The sequence below is a fragment of the Mytilus galloprovincialis genome, chromosome 8, assembly GCF_965363235.1.
Source record: "Mytilus galloprovincialis chromosome 8, xbMytGall1.hap1.1, whole genome shotgun sequence".
In the NCBI taxonomy this organism is placed as follows: Eukaryota; Metazoa; Mollusca; class Bivalvia; order Mytilida; family Mytilidae; genus Mytilus; species Mytilus galloprovincialis.
In genome coordinates, this window is record NC_134845.1 from 91,215,463 (window position 1) to 91,236,366 (window position 20,904).

The 20,904-nt window shown below is 31.1% G+C and overlaps 1 protein-coding gene across 1 annotated transcript; it reads right to left on the reverse strand.

Annotated features, from left to right (window-relative positions):
• Nucleotides 1-10,712: 10,712 nt before the first annotated feature.
• LOC143042826 (fibrinogen C domain-containing protein 1-like) lies at nt 10,713-18,940 on the reverse strand. The gene is made up of 6 exons (XM_076215296.1): nt 18,780-18,940; nt 17,187-17,462; nt 14,779-14,909; nt 13,410-13,509; nt 12,116-12,280; nt 10,713-11,121 (listed from the first exon to the last, which is right to left on the reverse strand). Exons 2-6 carry the CDS (start codon nt 17,350-17,352, stop codon nt 10,865-10,867), a joined length of 819 nt encoding a protein of 272 aa, XP_076071411.1. The 5' UTR covers nt 17,353-17,462; nt 18,780-18,940; the 3' UTR covers nt 10,713-10,864.
• Between the last annotated feature and the right edge of the window lie 1,964 nt (nt 18,941-20,904).

The following is a 20,904-nucleotide window of genomic DNA, read 5'->3' on the forward strand; positions in this document are numbered from 1 at the left end:
CTTCACAGTAACGATGAGCAGCATTGGTATCGGTGGAATTTGGCGTTGGAATTTCCAAAATGGCTGCCGTTACCATGAAAACAATGCAAAAATGGTCAAAATGCTTTAAAAACCTTAAAGTGGCATTTACTTTCTTAAAATGGTAGGTCAAATTGATTGAAACTTTGATGGTATGGTCCCTCCCATGTACCAATGTGGTATATGCCTTTAAATTTTGGGAATGGTCTCTGTTGCCATAGGAACCATCACAAATGTCAAAAATTTCAAAAAATTCATAATGCTTCAAAATGCATGAAACTTATTAAGAATGTTGACTGACAAGTCTGGATGAGACTTTTGAAGTTGGAATTTCCGAAATGGCCACCGTTGCCATGGAAACTGCAAAATGTTAAATATTTTCAAAATGCTCCAAACCTAATGAAACTTAATATTATCATTAACTGCCATGTGTAGATGAGACTTTTGACTTTGGAATTTTCAAAATGGCTACCGTTGCCATGGTAACAGCAGAAATGTGAAAATTTTTACAAAGTTCTAAATGTGCTGAGAATTCACAGAAAGATATAACGCAATTCATAGATCTGCATTCACAGTTAAATTGTTGTGAAATGGCTGCAGCTTAGTGGCAATGGGAGGAAGGGTGACATCCGCTATTGCTTACAATAGCAAATCTAGTTCTATTTCAAATCTCTTCAAATTATGATTTTCAAACATGGAATATTTCAGTACCAAAATATTTAGTACAAATCAAGTACTGTAAAATACAAGTACCTTAATATTACATTAATTTTAAAGTAAAGAAATAGTACTAAATATCAAAAGTAAATTTCCAGTACTACATATTCATGGTATTTTTAGTACAGAAATAGTACCTATGCAAAAGTAGCTGTGTAGGAAAAAAATAATCTTATGTACCATATACTCATATATGTTCGCTCTGCACCACTTAAACGGCTGAGTATCTCTGTAGCTCATCTGGCCTAAACGAGTAAGTGAGCTTTTCTCCTCACTTGGTGACAATCGTTTGTCGTCGTCCGTCGAGGTCCGTCGTCGTTAACTTTCATAAACTATCTTCTCCTCCGAAACTACTAAACTAAATTTAACCAAACTTGGCCACATTCGTGATTGGGATATCTAGTTTAGAAAGTGTCCAACGATCAGGACTGTCAACAAACATGGCCGCAATGGCTAAAAGTAGAAAATGGAGTTGAACGCAGTTTGGTGGCTTATATGTCTGAAACTTAAGCATTACAAGTAAACCTGACAGGGATAAATATGTTTATCAGGTTGAGACCTATCTGCCCTGATTTTTTTAGATGAATCAGACAACCTGTTGTTGGGTTGCTGCCCCTGAATTAGTAATTTTTAAGAAGTTTGCAGTTGTTGGTTATTATCTTGAATAGCAATACAAATAGCGATAACCTATTAACAGTAAAGTAAGTAAGATCTTCTAATAAGTCAACATTACAAAAAATGATGATTGACCCCTTAAGGAGTTCTTGCCCTTCAAAGTCATTTTTGATAATTTTTTCGTTAATGTTTTTGTCTTTTTTCAAAAAATCTTCTCTGAAACCACATATACAAATTTAACAACACTTGGCAACTATCATCATTATTCAAAAAATGTTCCTGATGACCCGGCATGTCAACCAAAATAGCCGACATGCTTAAAGAGAACATAGGGGTTAAATTCAGTTTATTGCTTCTATCTCTAAAACTAAAGCATCAGTATAAAATGGTTGCATAATTCGATTCATCAATTGTAAACAAAAATATCAGATGAGCGACACAGGCTACTTTTAGCCTCTAGTTAATTTATATTGAAAACTGATACAGTGTAAGATTATCATAACGTGAACATGATATATATTTTGTTCAATATCGCGAAGCGTTATATCCTCTTGCCAAATTTTATACCTTAGTTCAGTTTTCATTTTTTTTATTGTGATACTCTCGTGATATCTATTTTTGTGTGATGCGTTTGTGGTTTTTGAACGCCAATACACATTACACTATTAGCTTTCAGATCGACTTAATGTCACTACTAAAGTCACCAGCTTTTAGAAAAACTGAATAATTTAAGTTTCACCAAACATATTAACATAACTTAGTGTTGAGGTGATTTTCTAAATTAAAAAATCAAAGCTACCATAAATGTTTTCAGATGTTTTGCTATTGTTCAAGAAATTAATTTCGATTTTCAACATATATAACAATCAATACAAAACAGCAATACATAAAAGTATGTATCTGCACAGATTTTCCTGACCGCCCACTAAATCATCAAAAGTTTAAATTATAAAGTTGAAAATTTAACTTCTGACATAAGATTCATAAAGAATGCATTTAATATTAAATTGTTCAATAATATTAATTGCTGTACTATATTAGTTTTGATTATTTATAAAAACAAGATGACTTGAAAGAAACAATTATTTAAAAGTTAATTATTCGAGCGATAATAATCGTTTATGTATGTTTTAATTAGTTATTCTTATAAAATATGTCATAGGACTTGAAGTCGCAATTGCGAAAAATAACTAATCGGTTGTTTGGGATCTTTAAATTGTTCGCAATGTTTTTCTAGTGTAGCGGTAAGAGTTCGTTCAAACAAATTATCGCATTTGAAAATATTTGAACAACACTTTCTACAAATTTAGTTTTTGTATGAAATACGAAATCCACTAAAAGATGGAAATGCAACAATACTGTTACCATTGGTTGATAAAAACTAAAATTTTGAACATTTTTACGACATCTTTCCACACATCAATAGGAGCATTAATTTTATAATAAATTTGCATTTGAAGTAGTAATGGGACGCCTTAAAGGTTCACCTTGAACGACATGGACTGAAATTATATTTCAAGTTGCAGATGTATCTTTGAATTAAATATCTTTGTATCATACAATGTTGTGTTAAACTTCAAGATACGAAGAAGGTCATGTATTCAGTATCCTTATTTATCAGATACGCAGTATTCAAAAAGATATACTGTATCACCTATTTATCTTGTCTTAATTGGGAACTATGCTAATACTTACTTAACAATCGTCAAATGTAAAATCTGAACTAGTTGTTAAAGGCACGAAATGCATGGGTAAAGAAGTGATTTTTAAACTGATGCTATCCATTTAATTACATAATCTTAAATCAACTCTTTTGTAAACATTCAAAATTGCTAACATTGCAATATTTGTAGATAGTAATTTAAACCTATGTTAACTATTAAAGTATAATGCAATTTGACAGCACAGCAAAATCGAATGCATATATATATATATATATATATGTATACTTATGAAACCTTTTGACAATACTTTGATAAAGGGTTGATTCCGCTATTTTTCTAATTAATTTATGCGGTTTTATATAACCTTTACATACCAAAGTACCAATTACCACTTTCAAACAGATGAACATTAACGAGAATGTTTCTATATATCAACACCTCACTGCATAATAGCATCTGCCAATTTCTCTACTCAAATCTCGTTAACTAAATATTTCATGATCAGAAATATTAAATGTATATTAGGAATTTTCAATTATTTCTTATTACGTTAGTAGCTACAAAAAAGATTGCATGAATACTATATCAAACTGAAATTGCACTGTAAAGCATTTTCAGTTGCAAGTCGTTGAGAAACATAACCAGAACAGCGTTTATGTTAGTTTTTGATTTTATCTTAAAATGATGTGACTTGTTTGTTCCCAATTTAACACACGGTTAAATCCCTATCAATTATTATACTTTCAGCAGAATATGTCAAGATTGTGATATTACAAACAAAAAACATTGGACTCTACTGATTCCTTAAAGATAGCAAAAGTTAAACTAAAAATATACTGGATTTCAAAGAAAGCATTGACAATTTAAGGACAAAAGTACGACAAAATAAAGAAAATACTAAAAGAGGGACGAAAGATACCAAATGGACAGTCAAACTCATAAATCTAAAACAAACTGACAACGCCATGGCTAAAATGAAAAAGACAAACAAATAACAGCACACATGACACAACATAGAAAACTAAAGAATAAACAATACTAACCTACTTAGCCTCAATGAAAATGCATTTATAGTAAATCTCCATTCGAAGAAGTGTTTGGATGTGAACAATGTTGAACCTAAATATTTCGAACGGATACTCTATCAATCAGTATGGTATCACTCTAACCCGTATTTAATTTGAAGATACGAAGACGTCTTTTCCTAATTATCATTCGTATACCTGAACGCAATATTACATATTTGAGTTCATTGATATAAAGATATGCTAATTAAAATTGGGAGGCATGCCTGAGCAAAGATAACCATTACTTAGCAATTGTCAATTATCAAATTTAACTAGTTGCTAAATGCATGAAATGTATTTGTAAATATTAGATTTTCTAACTGATAATATTCATTAAATTACGTTATCATTAATCATTGTGTTAGTAAACAAACTAGAATGCTTACACGACAATATTTATTAGCGGTTATTTAAAACATTAGAACTGTTAAGTGTTAGACGCATGATCGTTTGTATTAGTTTTGTGTGGCTTTCAACGAGCTGTCAGTCACTGCTAGTATTCTTAAATCAGTAGTTAGTGTCTTTTTATCGTGTGTATATACAAATACCAGGCCACGTCCACACTGTGTGTTTGTTAGATGTATTTCTATGTGTATCCTTCTGATGAATTATGCTTTTTTCAACTGATTCTTATAGTTTTTTCTAACATGTATATTGCACTGTTGCACCACTTTTCCTGGTTATTTGGAGGGTTGGGATCCCGTTAACATGTTTAACAACGCCACATTATGTATGAATGTGCTTTTCTTTTCCCATGTCAGGATCCTGTAATTCAGTGGTTGTCGTTTGTTGATGTGTTAGATATTTGCTTTTTATTCAGTTTTTGTACATTAAAATTATTTTTTCTCGTTTGGATTGTTTTATATTTGTCATTTCGGGGCCTTTTATAGCTGACTATACGTTATGGGTTATGCTTATTGTTGAAAGCCGTACGATTACCTATAGTTGTAAATGTCTGTGTCATTTAGTCTCTTGTGGAGATTTGTCTCATTGGCAATTATACCACATCTTGTTTTATATATTCCCGTATAAGCGAAGTTTTGCAGCTTCTGAAGCACAATTTAGTATTATATTCATTGATGTAGAATGACATTTTTTTCTCAAATCCTTTTTTAAACTGATGATTCCCATCATATTCGTTTGCTTAATTAAAACCTTTACTAAAATGATATCAAACTAATAATTGCAAAGTAAACAAATGTTTCATAATAAAATTATGAATGGAAATAACATCAACTACTAGTATTTCATTTATAAATTCATGATATACCAGATGTAAGCACTTAAAGGACATATAAGCAACTCTACACCAATTAGAACTACATTTACGCTATCTAAATAAATAACATAAAATCAAATAGTTAACTTATAAAAAGAAACATTCATTTAGTATAACGTTAGGAAATAAGAAAGTACATTTTTTTTGAGATAGTATCAATAGAAATCCTTCAATTTCATCAATTGGATTGCAAGTTTCCAATAATTCTATTAAAACACCATATATTTTATGTATTTTCAAGTGTAATCTGTATTATGTCAATTGTCAATATCATACAAGTTTTGTGCCCAAATCAAACATTATTCCCCAAGATGAGCTCTCGAGAATTGTGCTTTGTGTCGACATAATGTCAAATCCTTTTAAAACATATATATTTTATAAAGTAGAGTATGTTAACGTACATATCAATGCCACATAGATATAGATTTACATTAGTCAAATGCGTTTTGTTGAAATATATGTTTTTACTGTTTTTGGTCTCATAGAAATAAACTCATCATAGATACCAGGACCAAATTTTGTATATACGCCAGACGCGCGTTTCGTCCACAAAAGACTCATCAGTGACGCTCGAATCCAAAAAAAATAAAAGGCCAAATAAAGTGTAAAGTTTAAGAGCATTGAGGACCAACATTCCTAAACGTTTTGCCAAATCCAGCTAAGGTAAACTATGCCTGAGGTAGAAAAGCCTTAGTATTTCAATAGTTCTAAATTTTATAAACAGTTAATTTATAAATATGACCATATCAATGATAATTCATGTCAGCACAAAAAGTGCTGACTACTGTGCTGTTGATATCCTCGGGGAAATAAATCTCAAACAACAGTGGCATCGACCCAGTCGTTGTAAATAAACTCATCATAGATACCAGGACTTGTATATACGCCAGATGCGCGTTTTGTCTACAAAAGACTCAGTGAAATGTTGTTTGTGCTGTATTTAGACATCCCTTCCGCGAAATTTGTTTTACATGCACACATACAAAAATTGCGGTTTTTATCCAACGCAATGATAGGTTTGAACGTTGTTTTCAATTTAGACTTGTTTATATATATGTGAATACATTTATGGGTCAGACTCTTTTTAAATATATACCAGCTTTTTGGTATGACTACAAATTTTCACCTCTGTTGCTCTTATAATTATGAACAACAAAATTATTTATGTAAACAAAAATATTTCCGTATTCCATAACTGTATACCTTACAACCTTGCAATACAATTGTTTTTATTTACCTGTGTACATTATTCTATTCGGCGGCAATTTGTCCAAGATTTTGGGTGTGTTTCTGGTATCGTTTAATTCTCATCCATTATTGTACCGATTTTGTATTTACATTATGTCATAGATCAAATTTATTCGTTCAGTGCATATTCATTTGTTTGTGTTTATATGTCATTTGATTGAGTTAAGCCATTTCAATTGATATTCTATAGTTTGTCTTTCTGTATATGTTGTGAACTTGCATTATTGTTTCGACTAAGGGTGATCGTTGGTACTTATTCAAACGTTTAAAACCGCTACATTTGGTTGCACCTGTCCTAAGTCCTAAGTAAAAAATCTGTTGTTTAGTGTTTTTTTATGTGGTTCATAAGTGTTTCTTGTTCTTTGGTAATAATTAGACCGTTGGTTTTGTTGTTTTACACCAGACATTTTAGGGCCTTTTGTAAGTTGTTGTTCAATGTGAGACAAGGCTCCGTTCTTTGACTTATATTGGTTTACGTCTACACATTGTGACTTGCATGAGAGAATTTTCTTATTGCCACTCATACCACATCTTCTTATATCTTTTAACTCTGACACATCATCTATCGCATTAGTAATTTAGTTGATTTTACTGATAGAACTATGTCTCAGGTTACCAATTTCTCGAAGACTATATAATTTGAACGACTACAGTTTAACTTTTTAACTACCGGATTCCAGTTTTGCAGCTTCTGAAGCACTTGTTTGACAGGGTGTACGTTATTTATTATGCAGTCATTTGGGGTTCGTGTTGTTTATTCTTTAGTTTTCTATGTTGTGTCATGTGTACTATTGTTTTTCTGTTTGTCTTTTTCATTTTTAGCCATGGCGTTGTCAGTTTGTTTTAGATTTATGAGTTTGACTGTCCCTTTGGTATCTTTCGTCCCTCTCTTGTATTTGTTAACTCATGCTTTTTCTGGCAAAACGACGTTTGTTTAATTTGCCCATTGGTTTTTTTCTACTTTATTTGTTTCTGCTCTGCTTTTACTCACATTGCAAAATTAAGTAAAATTATATATATATTTTAAAACTTTAAACAAGGATCCATATATTTTAACCAGCCAGGCAATGTCACTGCTTTTCAACGATGGTATTCCTGGTCTACAGCACTTTTGCATCTTAAGGAAAATATGGGCTCTGCCTTTTCCTGTTATTGTGTTGTAACCAATATTGGATACAACATGTTCATATGAAAATTGACTTTTGAAATTGGAATTTTCACCGATGAGCACATTAGACTCACTCAAAATGCATATTTGGAAAAACTCTTCGAGTTTATTTATGCGAGCATTTTTTCTTAGTGTTGCACAAAATCGGTACCGCATAGCATTTATTAGACAACAGAGTTTAGTCTTTTGTAGACGAAATTTATGTAGACGAAACTTGCTTATGTCTTACTTAATATTTATCCTGGTATCTACATATACCAACAAAGCGCTTTTATAGCTGTTTTTCATCTGAAAGTCACAGGAAAGCTTTCACCGTGGAGCAAATTAATTCACCTCGCTACAAGTTTAAGACGCCAATATCACTGAATTAGGCGGACCTTTTCGCATAAAAGTTTGTATAGATATTATAAGATGTAACAGCATTAAATCTGGCTTTTGCAAAATGATCGTACTGGAAAATAGTTCCCCCGTATAAGTGTAAATATCTTACTATGAAGAATATATATTTCATTATTTATTTAGCACCTTTCTCTATGGAGTAACCAACAATAATACAATGCTTCAATTATTAATTTGATTTAGTAAAAGCTTTTTTTGTATACATGGTAATTTTTTTCTAAACAACAAATTCACTAACCGATAAATAGTCGGACGTAGAAAAGCTCTAATTAACGTTTTACAGAAAAAAAACACATGCATCAAAACCAAATTCTTAAGCTGACGTCACTAACGTTACAGTGTGTCGTATCTCGATTCGTTTGGTTTATGTGCATTTTTATTTCGCCCCATTGGATACATTTCACTTTACTAAGTGTCTATAAATTAATGAGATTTATTTTGATATAAATTATTTAAAAGAGAGGGGCGAAAGCTATCACAGGGACAGTCAAACTCATAGATTAAAAACAAAATGACAATGTCATGGCTTAAAAGACAAACAGACAAATAATAATACTTAAGACATAACATACAAAACTAAAGACTAAGCAACACGAACCACGACGCCATATAATTTACCATCGAGGTGACAGGCGAAGACTGCCGTACAATATTAATCGACATAAAAATGAATTAAGATATGAATAGACAGCAGACACGTGCAATAGATTTTTTTAGATATGTTTTATTTCATATTATCATGATTGTAATTTAGAAATATGTTCATCCTCGTTTCCTGTGCTTAAATTTTTTTTTTTTTTAATTGAATCAGTCAACTCAATGATTTATCGTTGTTTCACTATATAAGTTGAAGTTTTTTCGGCACATCTTAATCTTAACATCTGCAAAACAAGTGAGACTATACATAAATGCAAAAAAAAAAAGAGCAAAGCACTCAGAAAAAACACCAAAATCAGGATTTTTAACTCAGATGTGAAATCTATACTTCTCTATGGGTCAGAAACTTGGAGACTAATAGCTACATCTACTTAAACATTAAAAGTGTCCATGAACACGTGTCTCAGAAACATCATAGAAATCAAATAACAATAAACAATAAACAACAAAGAATTCAGGAAAAGACAAGACAATAACCAAAAGAAAGAAACAACACGCACATGGAAATCAATTTGACACACGTTACGTACAAACAACACAAATGTTACTAGACAGGCGTTATATTGGAATCCTCAGAGTCATTGCAAAAAAGGGCGACCGAAATGTACCTGGTGCAGAGATCTAACATCTGATCTACATAAATTTGAGAAAACATGGAATGAGATAAAGAAACTAGCCAATGACAGGAAAGATGAAAAGCTCCTATGGTCGCCCTATGTCCCCCATCATGGGACGAAGTGGACTAAGTCAAATGATAAGTAAATTATTGTCATGTTAACATATTACTTATGTTGTCAGCATAACGTAATAAAAAAACTGTCACACATGTGGATAAATAAACTCATCATAGAAACCAGGACTTAATTTTGTATATACGCCAGACGCGTGTTTCGTCTACAAAAGACAGATTAGTGACGCTCGAATCCAAAAAAGTTAAAAAGGCCAAATAAAGTACGAAGTTGAAGAGCATTGAGGAGTGATTGTCAAGCTATAAGAGCAGGTTGAACCCATAGTTTTCTTCAGAAAAAAATGTTGTTTTATCGGTAATACCATTCGTTCAGGAAGTCCAACGATTGATTTGTTATGGATTAATTTCCCCCTCCTTGAATTTACCTAGGAGTTCAGTATTTTAATCAAGACTATTTTTTTCATATTTTGGTAGACAATTTATGTCTGTAAGTATAGTATTCTTCGATAGTTTTTCAGACAACTAATTCTGACGTAGATTATTATTTAACTAATGTACAGTCCAATTATAGACTGAACTGCAATGGACAACTTTGAAAATTGACTGAAAAAGACTGATATTATGTAAAGATTTATTTCTTAGTATTTTCCGAGCTGTTTTTATTTCTAAATTTGTTTCATTAGTGCAGTCATTAAACCGCGCTAAAGCTTTCGATTATAAATCAAATCGTTCGCTACAAATTAAATGATGAAGCTACAGCACTAAGAGATGTGTTGAGGTTCATAAATCTATAGCAAAATAGGAAGCTGTGGTGTTCAGTAACAGTTCAATTGCTGTTTAGAAGTATCATAACGCGATACCTTCCGTTGGTATGAGTAGACAGTATGTACGTACTGGTTTTTTTTTATTTTAATTATAATATTCAATGTCGTTTTTCAAACTAATATTTCAACAAAACGTTTGTTGGCAGTCTGTGTTAATACTCGATTACACTGCCAATCATCATTTAATACTATCGTGTGTTTTAGTTGGAATGGGTGGGTAATTATATCATATATTGATCTATGATGAGTTTATTCACAACCACTTGTTCGAAGCTACTGCTGGTGGAGTTTTAATTCCTAGAGGGTATCACTAGTCCAGTAGTCAGCATAACATGTAGACGAAACGCGCTTCTGGCGTAAATACACTCTTGACCTCTATGATGAGTTTATTAATATGATGTACCTGTATAACATGATAAGACATTCAAGTTTTGTCAAATGACTACAAAACAGTTAGTTAGCAACCGGTAGTTTAATTAACTGTTTTGCAAACAGTACAAATGAGTAACGTTAAATTGTTTTATTTCTTCCGTATCATCATTTTTGTTACTTTCATTGAGTAGGAAAATCCCCTCCATCCATTCCAAATCACACCCTTTCCAGCTGATAAACCTTTACCACCATTCACATACTCTCCATTAAGATCGGAATAACCACAATCAGTGGGATACCACCACGGTCCTCCATAGTGATTAAATGCACAGTTCTTTCCCTTCTGACGACCGTCATTTTGTCTGTCTGCTGTTGTATATTTCATATTATTAGCCAAACTGTTTCCTGTAATAGATATATATTTACATTCATTGTGACTGACATTCACTTGATCAACTGGGTTTTTAGAATATTTTTTAAGGATTTTGAATTTGTATTGCAACTTCAGAATTTGATGAAAGGAGCAACTAATTTACAATTCAGAATATATAAGTGTCAACAAATAATTTAAATTACTGAACTTAATAATTCATATCATCAACTACAAAACAAATGCAAACATTAAGTTTTGTTTAAAAAACATCATTAATATAATAGTTTTTTTTTATGAAGTGTTTACCTGAATAAAATTGAGAATGGAAATGGGGAATGTGTCAAAGAGACAACAACCCGACCAAATAAAAAACAACAGCAGAGGGTCACCAACAGGTCTTCAATATAGCGAGAAATTCCCACACCCGGAGGCGTCCTTCAGCTGGCCCCTCAACAAATATATACTAGTCCAGTGATAATGAACGCCATACTAATTTCCAAATTGTACACAAGAAACTAAAATTAAAATAATACAAGACTAACAAAGGCCAGAGGCTACTGACTTGGGACAGGCGCAAAAATGCAGTACGATATAACAAGAACTTTTTAAACGAGAATTAAATTTAATCTACAAAAAATGTATAAAAAAATTCTTAAAATATCTTCTTAACTCTATTACTTTGAACTAAGTTTCTATTGACATGACCTAACGAAAAATGAACGAATACTATACAAAAAGCTGATATTTATTTATTCTTTTCTCTTTTCAAACAGTAATTAATTCAGTTTCAGGCCATAGTATTTAAACCAGTTCATAGATACATAAAACATGTAAAACGGACTGTACAAATCGAGTTTTATTTCTCAAACTAATTACTATGTAAATTACTTTTAATAAATACTATTATATGAATTTGTTCTTTTGTTAATTATTTGGAACTCGTTAAGACGGAGTATTATCTTTATTCCTGAAAATTTTTGGGAGATATTATAAAAGGTTTTCCACTTATCATATGTCAATGTATACCTGCATTACCACTGTACGATCCATATGACAAACTATAGTTTGAGACTTCATCACCGAGAGAGAAAATATTAAAAACAGCATAATGACTGTTTCCCTCCCAGTCTTCAAGATATATTCTAAGAACGTTGTTTCCCAATCTAGTCAATTGATGAACTCGGTCATTCCCTGCAATTATAGATAAATGCCGATGAGACAACTCTCCATTCAAGAATGATGTTGAATACTATATTTAAGTCCTTTTTTGGCATACTTCGAAAGTTATTATAATATAGTTTTTTGATTATAACTAAGATCATTTACGTTATTTCATTACATGAATATAATAATTGTTTTTGTATTGCTGACCCATTGTTATCATAGTGAATGTATTAACTGTAGTATTTCATTGTAAATTCACGCATCATACCTCACAATTTTATATCCGTTACAGTTATCGGAATCTTATCACTTCAAAGATCAATTGTAGCAGTTATTGACATGATTCATGAATGTAGAAAAGTGCTCATTAGTACGATTTTAAAACAACTAATAAATTTAAAGGGGTATTTTGTATAATTACTGATGAGACAAATAACCACATAGACTAACATGCATTTATTGGTTCGATTCAATGTCACCGTACGTAAGAGATAATCCCTTTATAGTAGTCTATTTAAAACCCCGACAAAAACAAATATGTTTATCTGTCGATTATTACCAGTAGTAAATAAAAAAATGTTGCACAGGATGACAAAACAGACAACTACAACAACAATATGTCTTATCACATGATTGTCACATGTGCATATTTTAAACCTGAACATAAGAATTGATTGATATTCAAAATTGTATCTCAGTGATTTTTTATGATATGTTTTTATCAAAGTTAATTCATTTATTTCTTAATTGATGAGTTATAATTTAGGTTTCCATGAATATTATGTTTTATTTTAAAAGTTATGTCTTTTACTTAAATAATTATACATCATTTCTGAGCGAGCCAGTGTTTTTTTTAATTAAAGTAATGGTCATATTCATTGAACTAGTACGCATTTAATTGAGAGGCCAGCTGAACCGTCAGATGCGGGATTTTTTTCGCTTTGTTGGAAACACATTGGTGACCGTCGGCTGTTTTCTGATGTTTGGTCTGGTTTTTGTCTCTTTGGCACATTCCAAATATATGTTTTCAATTTTATTATAAGCCTGGAACTGCGTTTTAAATTTCTAATTGAAATGCGTCAGTAGGAAATTAACAAAAAAAAAAACAGTAAAATAAATAAAAGATTACACATAACAATGTGTCAGTATACTGTACCTAACCAATGTTCTCCACTGACTTCGCCAAATCCATTTTTGTAGTCTTTCCAAAGTTTCGTATGAAAACTAACAAGTCCACCAGATCGATATTGAAATACCTGTGGGAGATCATGTATAATTTTATAATTGTGAAATTGAACACGCACGTAAATTGTATAGACGTTTATACATACACGTAGATGTAAGTCAACTATCATAGGTCTCCCTCATTTAACATTAAAATGTGATATATAAATAATTGATATTTCATGAAAATACAACATGACTTATTGTTTATTCTTCAAGTTTAAATTAATTGTCTTACAGATTAACTGTAACAAGTAAAACAAAAAGATAAGTACTCCATATCAGAGAGAATGTGTTAACATTCAGTATAGGCTGCTATCAAAATTGCAACCTCTACACTACTATTTCCCCTATTTTAGCATTTTTTTACCTTATTTTTTGTAAAAAATTAAAAAGATACCAAAAATTGTATTTTCATTATTTTTTACACCAACAATTTACTAGACTTCCATATAGGTAGTTTAGTCATAAGTGTTGTTTTTCTCTGATGATGGATAAGTGAAAACGGTTAGAAACTGGCTTTTTCTCCATCATTTCAATGAAATTTCGCAGTTTGAGTGCTTATATTGAATTTCATTAAACAAAATGTCAAATTCACAAAAAATTGTAAAAAAAAAATATATATTCCCAGTCAGTATGTTATACTGAAAGGGAAAAATATATGTAGATGTAAGTCAACTATCATAGGTCTCCCTCATTTAACATTAAAATGTGATATATAAATAATTGATATTTCATGAAAATACAACATGACTTATTGTTTATTCTTCAAGTTTAACTTAATTGTCTTACAGATTAACTGTAACAAGTAAAACAAAAAGATAAGTACTCCATATCAGAGAGAATGTGTTAACATTCAGTATAGGCTGCTATCAAAATTGCAACCTCTACACTACGTACACTTTTATACAATTAATGATCAGTAAGTTACCCAATAAAAATCTAAAAAAAGAACAATACAATTGTTTTATTATAATCATTCAGTTATTTACGTACAAGGACAGATTTTTGCAGCGATATCGGTCTGGATAAGTTTGAAAATTGGCAATGTATTCAATCGACGTAACAGATGAAATATTCTGTCAGATGTTTGAGAGGTATTCAAATGCCAGAAGTATATGAAACAATGCGGATACAACTAATTTTCTAAGTTGAATTGCACAATTGTGAATTCTGTTGGTGCAATAGATTGTTAATACCATACTATCCTTACTAAAAAAGAACATCTTATATATATTGGTTAACGTTCTGGGTATATATGATACATGAGTAAATATCTTATCGTTAAGAAAACTACATACCGTCCATCCTCCGTCGTCGGTATCCATATCACAATACACCTTATATCCTGGGGCTTCACTAGGATAGATATGATAAACCCCACTTTTATGTATCGTTCTGTTGGCGTCGTTGCAGTCTTTCATTTGAATTCCTAGTATAAGGAAATAAAAAAAATTATTAATAATAATAATTATAACAATATTAATAATAATTATTAAGATAATAATAAAAATAAAAAATAATAATAATAATAATAATAATAATAATAATAATAATAATAATAATAATAAAAAAAATAATAATAATACTAATAATCTAATAATAATGATAATACTACTACTACTAATAATAATAATGATAATTAAAAACCAATTGATATGAAAACATTTAAATTCATTTTAAATGTCAATTCCTGTGGCTTTATGATATAAAATATGAATTTAGACCAAAGGTCAAAATCTAGAACTGAGGGAAACGCATTAAATATAAGAGGAGAACAACGACACAACACTACAATGTAACACACATAGAAACGGACCAAGCAACAGACATAATCCCACGAGAATAACAAATATAACATCAAAACCAAAAACAATGAATTTGGGATAGACAAGTACCGTGACACGTCTTATCGCAATGTGAATTTACACTCAAAAATAAGAGAAAACAAACGACGCAACGTTAAAATGTAACACATACAGAAACGAACTATAATATAACAATGGCCATATTCCTGACTTGGTACAGGACATATTTAAAGAAAAACAAATTGCGGGTTGAACCTGGTTTTGTGGCATGCCAAACCTCCCCTTTTATAGCCATGTGAAATATAACATTAAGATGACAACTCAACACCACAGGACTACAATATAAATAAATTGGAGAATACAATTGACAAAGAAACATACGAACAAGAGCCAACAAAAGGCAACAAGTTGAACATTTTAATACGCCAGAAGTTCTTTTTATCCACCCAAGATGTACTATTGATGCTCAGATACAAAAGTTTGAAAGCCGAAACAAGCACAAAGTCGAACAGCATCGAGGACCAAAAGATAAAAAAAAGTTGTGCCAAAAACGGCCAGGGTTTTCTGTTAGTTACCAGAACATCCTTATCATTAAGAATAATTTATACTTTTGCAAACAGTAAATTTATAAAATTAATAAACAAAGGCTGTACATGATAGAACTGGAATATTAACTAATTACAGAAAACAACTGAAATACATTACATAACCAGACATTTGCAACACAATATGTAGACACATCCGAATATGTTTAAACCTCAACGCCAAGTGACGTAATATTTTAAATTGTAAAAAATGACAAAAAATGGTCATAAGTGTTTCTTTCTGTTTTTGTTATATAACTTAGACCGTTGGTTTTCACGTTTGAATGGTTTTACACTAGTAATGTTTTTAGGCTTTTTATGGCTTGCTGTTCGTTTTTGAAGACCGTAACTTGATCTATAATAAATTTACTATAACAAAATAAACTTGGATGGAGTGTTGTCTCATTAGCACGCATACCATATCTTCATATATCTAATGTCGCTAATCAAGCATCATATTTATAAGTAACATAGTGTATTAGTGACCTAATATGATATATGTTGGGTCATAAAATACCATATGTGACGAGTGCAAGGCTTAAAACCTCATGCAAAATTTAACGACCCAATATTTACCGTCATAGGTCGCTAACATACTGTGAAACGAATTGATTTTAACGACTATCTTAATATATGGCAATTAAAGTAGTGGCTTTATTAGAAAGAACCCCCAAACATTAGTCTATAAAAAACAAAAGCCAAGCATAACAATTTGTATGCTTTTAATGTCTTTTTGTGAATTTATTTTAATCGTTACTACTCAATTTCGTCTTCTGTTGAAACCTTTCAAACGTGTCGTAGACACCTGGTTGTTTTTACAAAGGGAATATAACACGGTTTTCACGTAGTTGCTATTTACCAGTCATATTCCAAAACTGTATAGGAGGTAAGACAACATGACTTGCTCAGTTTGATAATGAACTAATACGATTTATATGAAGTCAGTATAAATTTATATCTTATTGAATCGTATTGAGCCTTCAAACCAAGCGTGAAACATAAACGATATATAATCTACCCAGTCGCTTGTTGCCAATCACATTCCTAGAACATGTAGAAATGTATACAAGGTAAGAAAAATAATCATGTATGACAACCATTTTGAATCAAGCCTGATAATTTCTTTAGTCCGATGATAAAACAATTATCACGCCATAATGGTCAACAAAGAGAACAAATTACAAAAATTATTCAAAAACATATTCTAGTAAATGACAAAATATATCGGTTTACCATTATCGTTAGATTTCAGGTACATGTAAATTTATAAACTACCTTAAGTACAATTTGTATGAAGATAAATATGAATCACATTACCTTTAGCTTTCTCAGTGAATCTTTCAATCTCTGTTTCAACTAACAATAATTTTGATTCTGTTAACTTCTGTTTTTCTTTCATTTTCTCAATTTGTTTCTTCAGCTTATTGTCCATTGTAGACAACGAATTGATGTCTTTTGCAAATTTGTTCTGTTTTGACATCATGAGTGTATTTTTCCTCACTGTATTTTCCTGAACTTCAGTTAACTTTCTGCCAAAGGCTTCTGTTTTATTAAATACAACAGCGATTGTTTCCTCTATCTGTGCAGTTCTGTCTGAAAGAAGAGGTGACTCACTCATTTATTCAAATATTCCTTAACAAGAAGGTACTGTAAATACATTGCTAGTAAGAAAAACTTTAAGAGGTCGAGACAAATTGTACAAACCACGACAAAATGAAAGTATAACAATCAGCAGTGCGCCTTATGCTTTTAACGAACTCGTACAAACTGCATTTGTGTCTTTGTACACATCTTAGCTAGCCAAGGTTTCAATCCGCTCCCATGCTCTCCACCCTTCGCAGATGAAGCCAACAATTGATACATCAATGTTGCGCCATCTATCGGAAGATTAAAGTCACGCCCATTCCGAATACATTATTCTTGACCAATGGTAGCACTTGAACTCTTCAATTTGGGGGTAAAAACACGGTAGCGTCTAAATTTAACACACTTGGTTAAGCCGGAAACGAAAATATACGTCACCATTCAAGCATGTGTGCATGAAACATTAACAGGAACTTATGTTGATTAAAAACATTTAAGTTGTCACTAAATATAGTCGTACGTTTAGTGACGTAAAGACGTGTTGCACAATAAACACGTGACAATTGTTTACAAATATTTTCTACATTTACACGTCATCATGTAATATACGCTTTTTGGTTGGATGCAGCGAGTTTCTACTGCAACCAATAAAAATCCTTACCGTGTGTCTCCGAAATTTTATCTCAATCCGGAGTGGATCGTAACCCTTGGCTAGCGAAGATGCTTTGTACAAGGCAGTACATGTTACCAATGATTTAAGAACATAATTCTAACCAAAAGAACATTAAATTGAAACTGGAATCATAACCACACTAGATTCAAAGATTATCAGTGGATTATACAACGGTCTGATCGTTTTTGATATTCGTTAAAAAGTAAAATCACAAAAATACTGAACTCCGAGGACAATTCAAAAGGGAAAGTACCTAATCAAATGGCGAAATCAAAAGCCCAAACACATCAAACTATAGGATAACAACTGTTATAAATGGGGGTGAATGATGACGTAAAAATATGAACAATGTTAACCGTAGTAAAATCTGTTTAAACTTGTTATCCCCAAAAGCAAGTTTGTTTGCCATTTCTTGTGTCGGTTCGTTATTCTTAATGATATTCACCACGTTAAAGAATGATAAAAGAGAGGTCTCTGATCTACGGAAAGATACGTGATTAGAGATTGATAAATAAAATATAAGTTCTTAGAATTCCCAGTCAATCATTGTAAGATAGTATACAAAGTTATAATGAAATCCAACGTAGTAAATCTTATTTGTTCGAAAAAAAAAAAGAAAGAAGAACGATAAAACACTATTGGGTTCTTCTTACCATCTATTTTCTATTTAAAAGTTGAAAGTGTAAAATTGTATGTTTTCCCGAAAATGTTCAGGGCAGTTTTCATCCTCTTATCTAGGACACTTTCCACGACATCTTTCATCTCTTTAGATACAGCCAATTTTACCTCCATTCGTATTAGTTCCCTCAGCTGTCTGGTTAAACTAGTTATATCTAATTCAGCCTTTAAAGGTGCACTGAGCTTTGATATAAGCGGGATGTCAATTGAAGACGAACAATTGTCATTTTCGCAAGAATCAGCACTAGCGTATCCATTCAGAAAAATGCTGATTAGAACAAGTGTAGAGACATGCAACATCTTTAACTCCATACTGAAATTAAACTTTTCGTGAACACATCTATATCATATACTTTAAATCTGATAAAATATTTGGCAGAATTGATTTACTGTTTTACATTATATAGTGATATGTAACTATATCTTTTGAACACAAGTTTTTTTTGACACGCAATACAGAAAGAAGATTTAATCGATAGTGTTATTATAAATGAAACTGAATTTCTGTACAAGTACATCAATATATAAAATAAAAACAAAAAATAGATGAATAACATATTAAATGTTTATAAAATTTATAAAAGTTGATTAACGGGTAACCAGTTATGTTTCTAAACTCTTTATAAACGTGGATCTTAATTACATACTCATATATGACTTTCAGAACAATGAATTTTCTTAAATAATTTTTAAAAAATCGATATAAAATGCATCTCATTTCTTCTTTTTTTTCTCTTTACACATCAAATTATATTTCTGTAAAACTTTATTTCACTCTGAAGCGTTCACACAGATTGGAAAATATATGCTGTTAAATGCTGATGCCGGATCATGACATATGACATGATACTGGTATCTAATATATTATAGATCAATGAGCCCTGGCATTTTCTATTGAACAAAAAAAGAATGTTTACTTTAATTGCAAAATCGCATTCCTTTTCATAATCCAATTTTTTAAGTGACACCTTGAATAATAGAGGGAAGATAAAGAAACATATTTTGGTTGACTCGTATCAGCCTCTCGATGTTTAAATTCAAAGATTTAATATATTTTTTTATATAAACAATTATCTAGATTTCCTATAAAAAGCAGTGTAAAATAAAATAGTTGATTAAAACATGTAAACTGCGGGACAAAGGCTGAGAATTTTTTATGATTTCGTCTTAACATCATCTGTGTTTTATTGAATAGAAATTATAAAACATAAAATGACAAAAGTAAAGCCAAATAATGTCATAGGTAGTGTCGGTCTCAGATTGAGAGTAAGCAGAAGCAATGCAAACATACTTCATATTAATAAAACAAAGTATATTGAAGAGGGTTATGTAAGTGTGACTTGCTGTTATTTTTTATTTTCATTTCAATTTTATTATTTATCTTTTATGTGACTTTAATTTTTCAAGTTCTAAGCCTAGGGGCTTGCTTTACATGTTGATGATAATACTGATTTATTCGTCTCGAAACTCTTCTCCGATCTCAACATTGAAAGTCATGGGAATTTAACAGGCAATTATATAAATTTATAAGTGTATATCTAACCTATAAAAAAAAGTAAAATCACAAAAATATTGAACTTCGAGGGAAATAAATTCGGAAAGTCCATAATCACATGGCAAAATCAAAAAACAAAACGCATAAAAAACGAATGGAAAAGAACTGTCATATTCTTGACTTGGTACAGGCATTTTCAAATGTAGAAAATGGTGGATTAAACCAAGTTTCACAGCGCTAACCCTCTCACTTTGATGACACTAATAAATTTGCACTCGGTCCCTTTTGAAAAAAGTTTCTTATATTCTTAAAATTATCGTGCCAAGAATAAAATAATATTGATATAAATGAATGCAGTAATAAATAGCATACTTAACATTGAGTTCAGTTGTGTGATAAGCGCTTTTTATCAAATTAATGAGTGTGTGTTATATCATGTTACAATGTAACAAACCAAATCAAACACACCCGTAAAAATAACATTATATCACCTGAAAATGCTTAACAACAAGACGCAAACAACTGCCACTTTGTGTTTGACCTATATTAAATAAATATGAAAACGCATTAGATAGGGGATACTGTAGTTGTGGACATGTTTGAAT

Bases quoted from the DNA above. Each gene is read 5' to 3' on its own strand.
- LOC143042826 (XM_076215296.1), bottom strand. From the start codon at position 17,352: ATGATGTCAAAACAGAACAAATTTGCAAAAGACATCAATTCGTTGTCT. The intron at 13,510-14,778 runs GTATGTAGTTTT...GATCTCCCACAG, and splicing joins CCGACGACGGAGGATGGACG to GTATTTCAATATCGATCTGG. The intron at 11,122-12,115 runs GTATACATTGAC...TATCTATTACAG, and splicing joins ATCGTACAGTGGTAATGCAG to GAAACAGTTTGGCTAATAAT.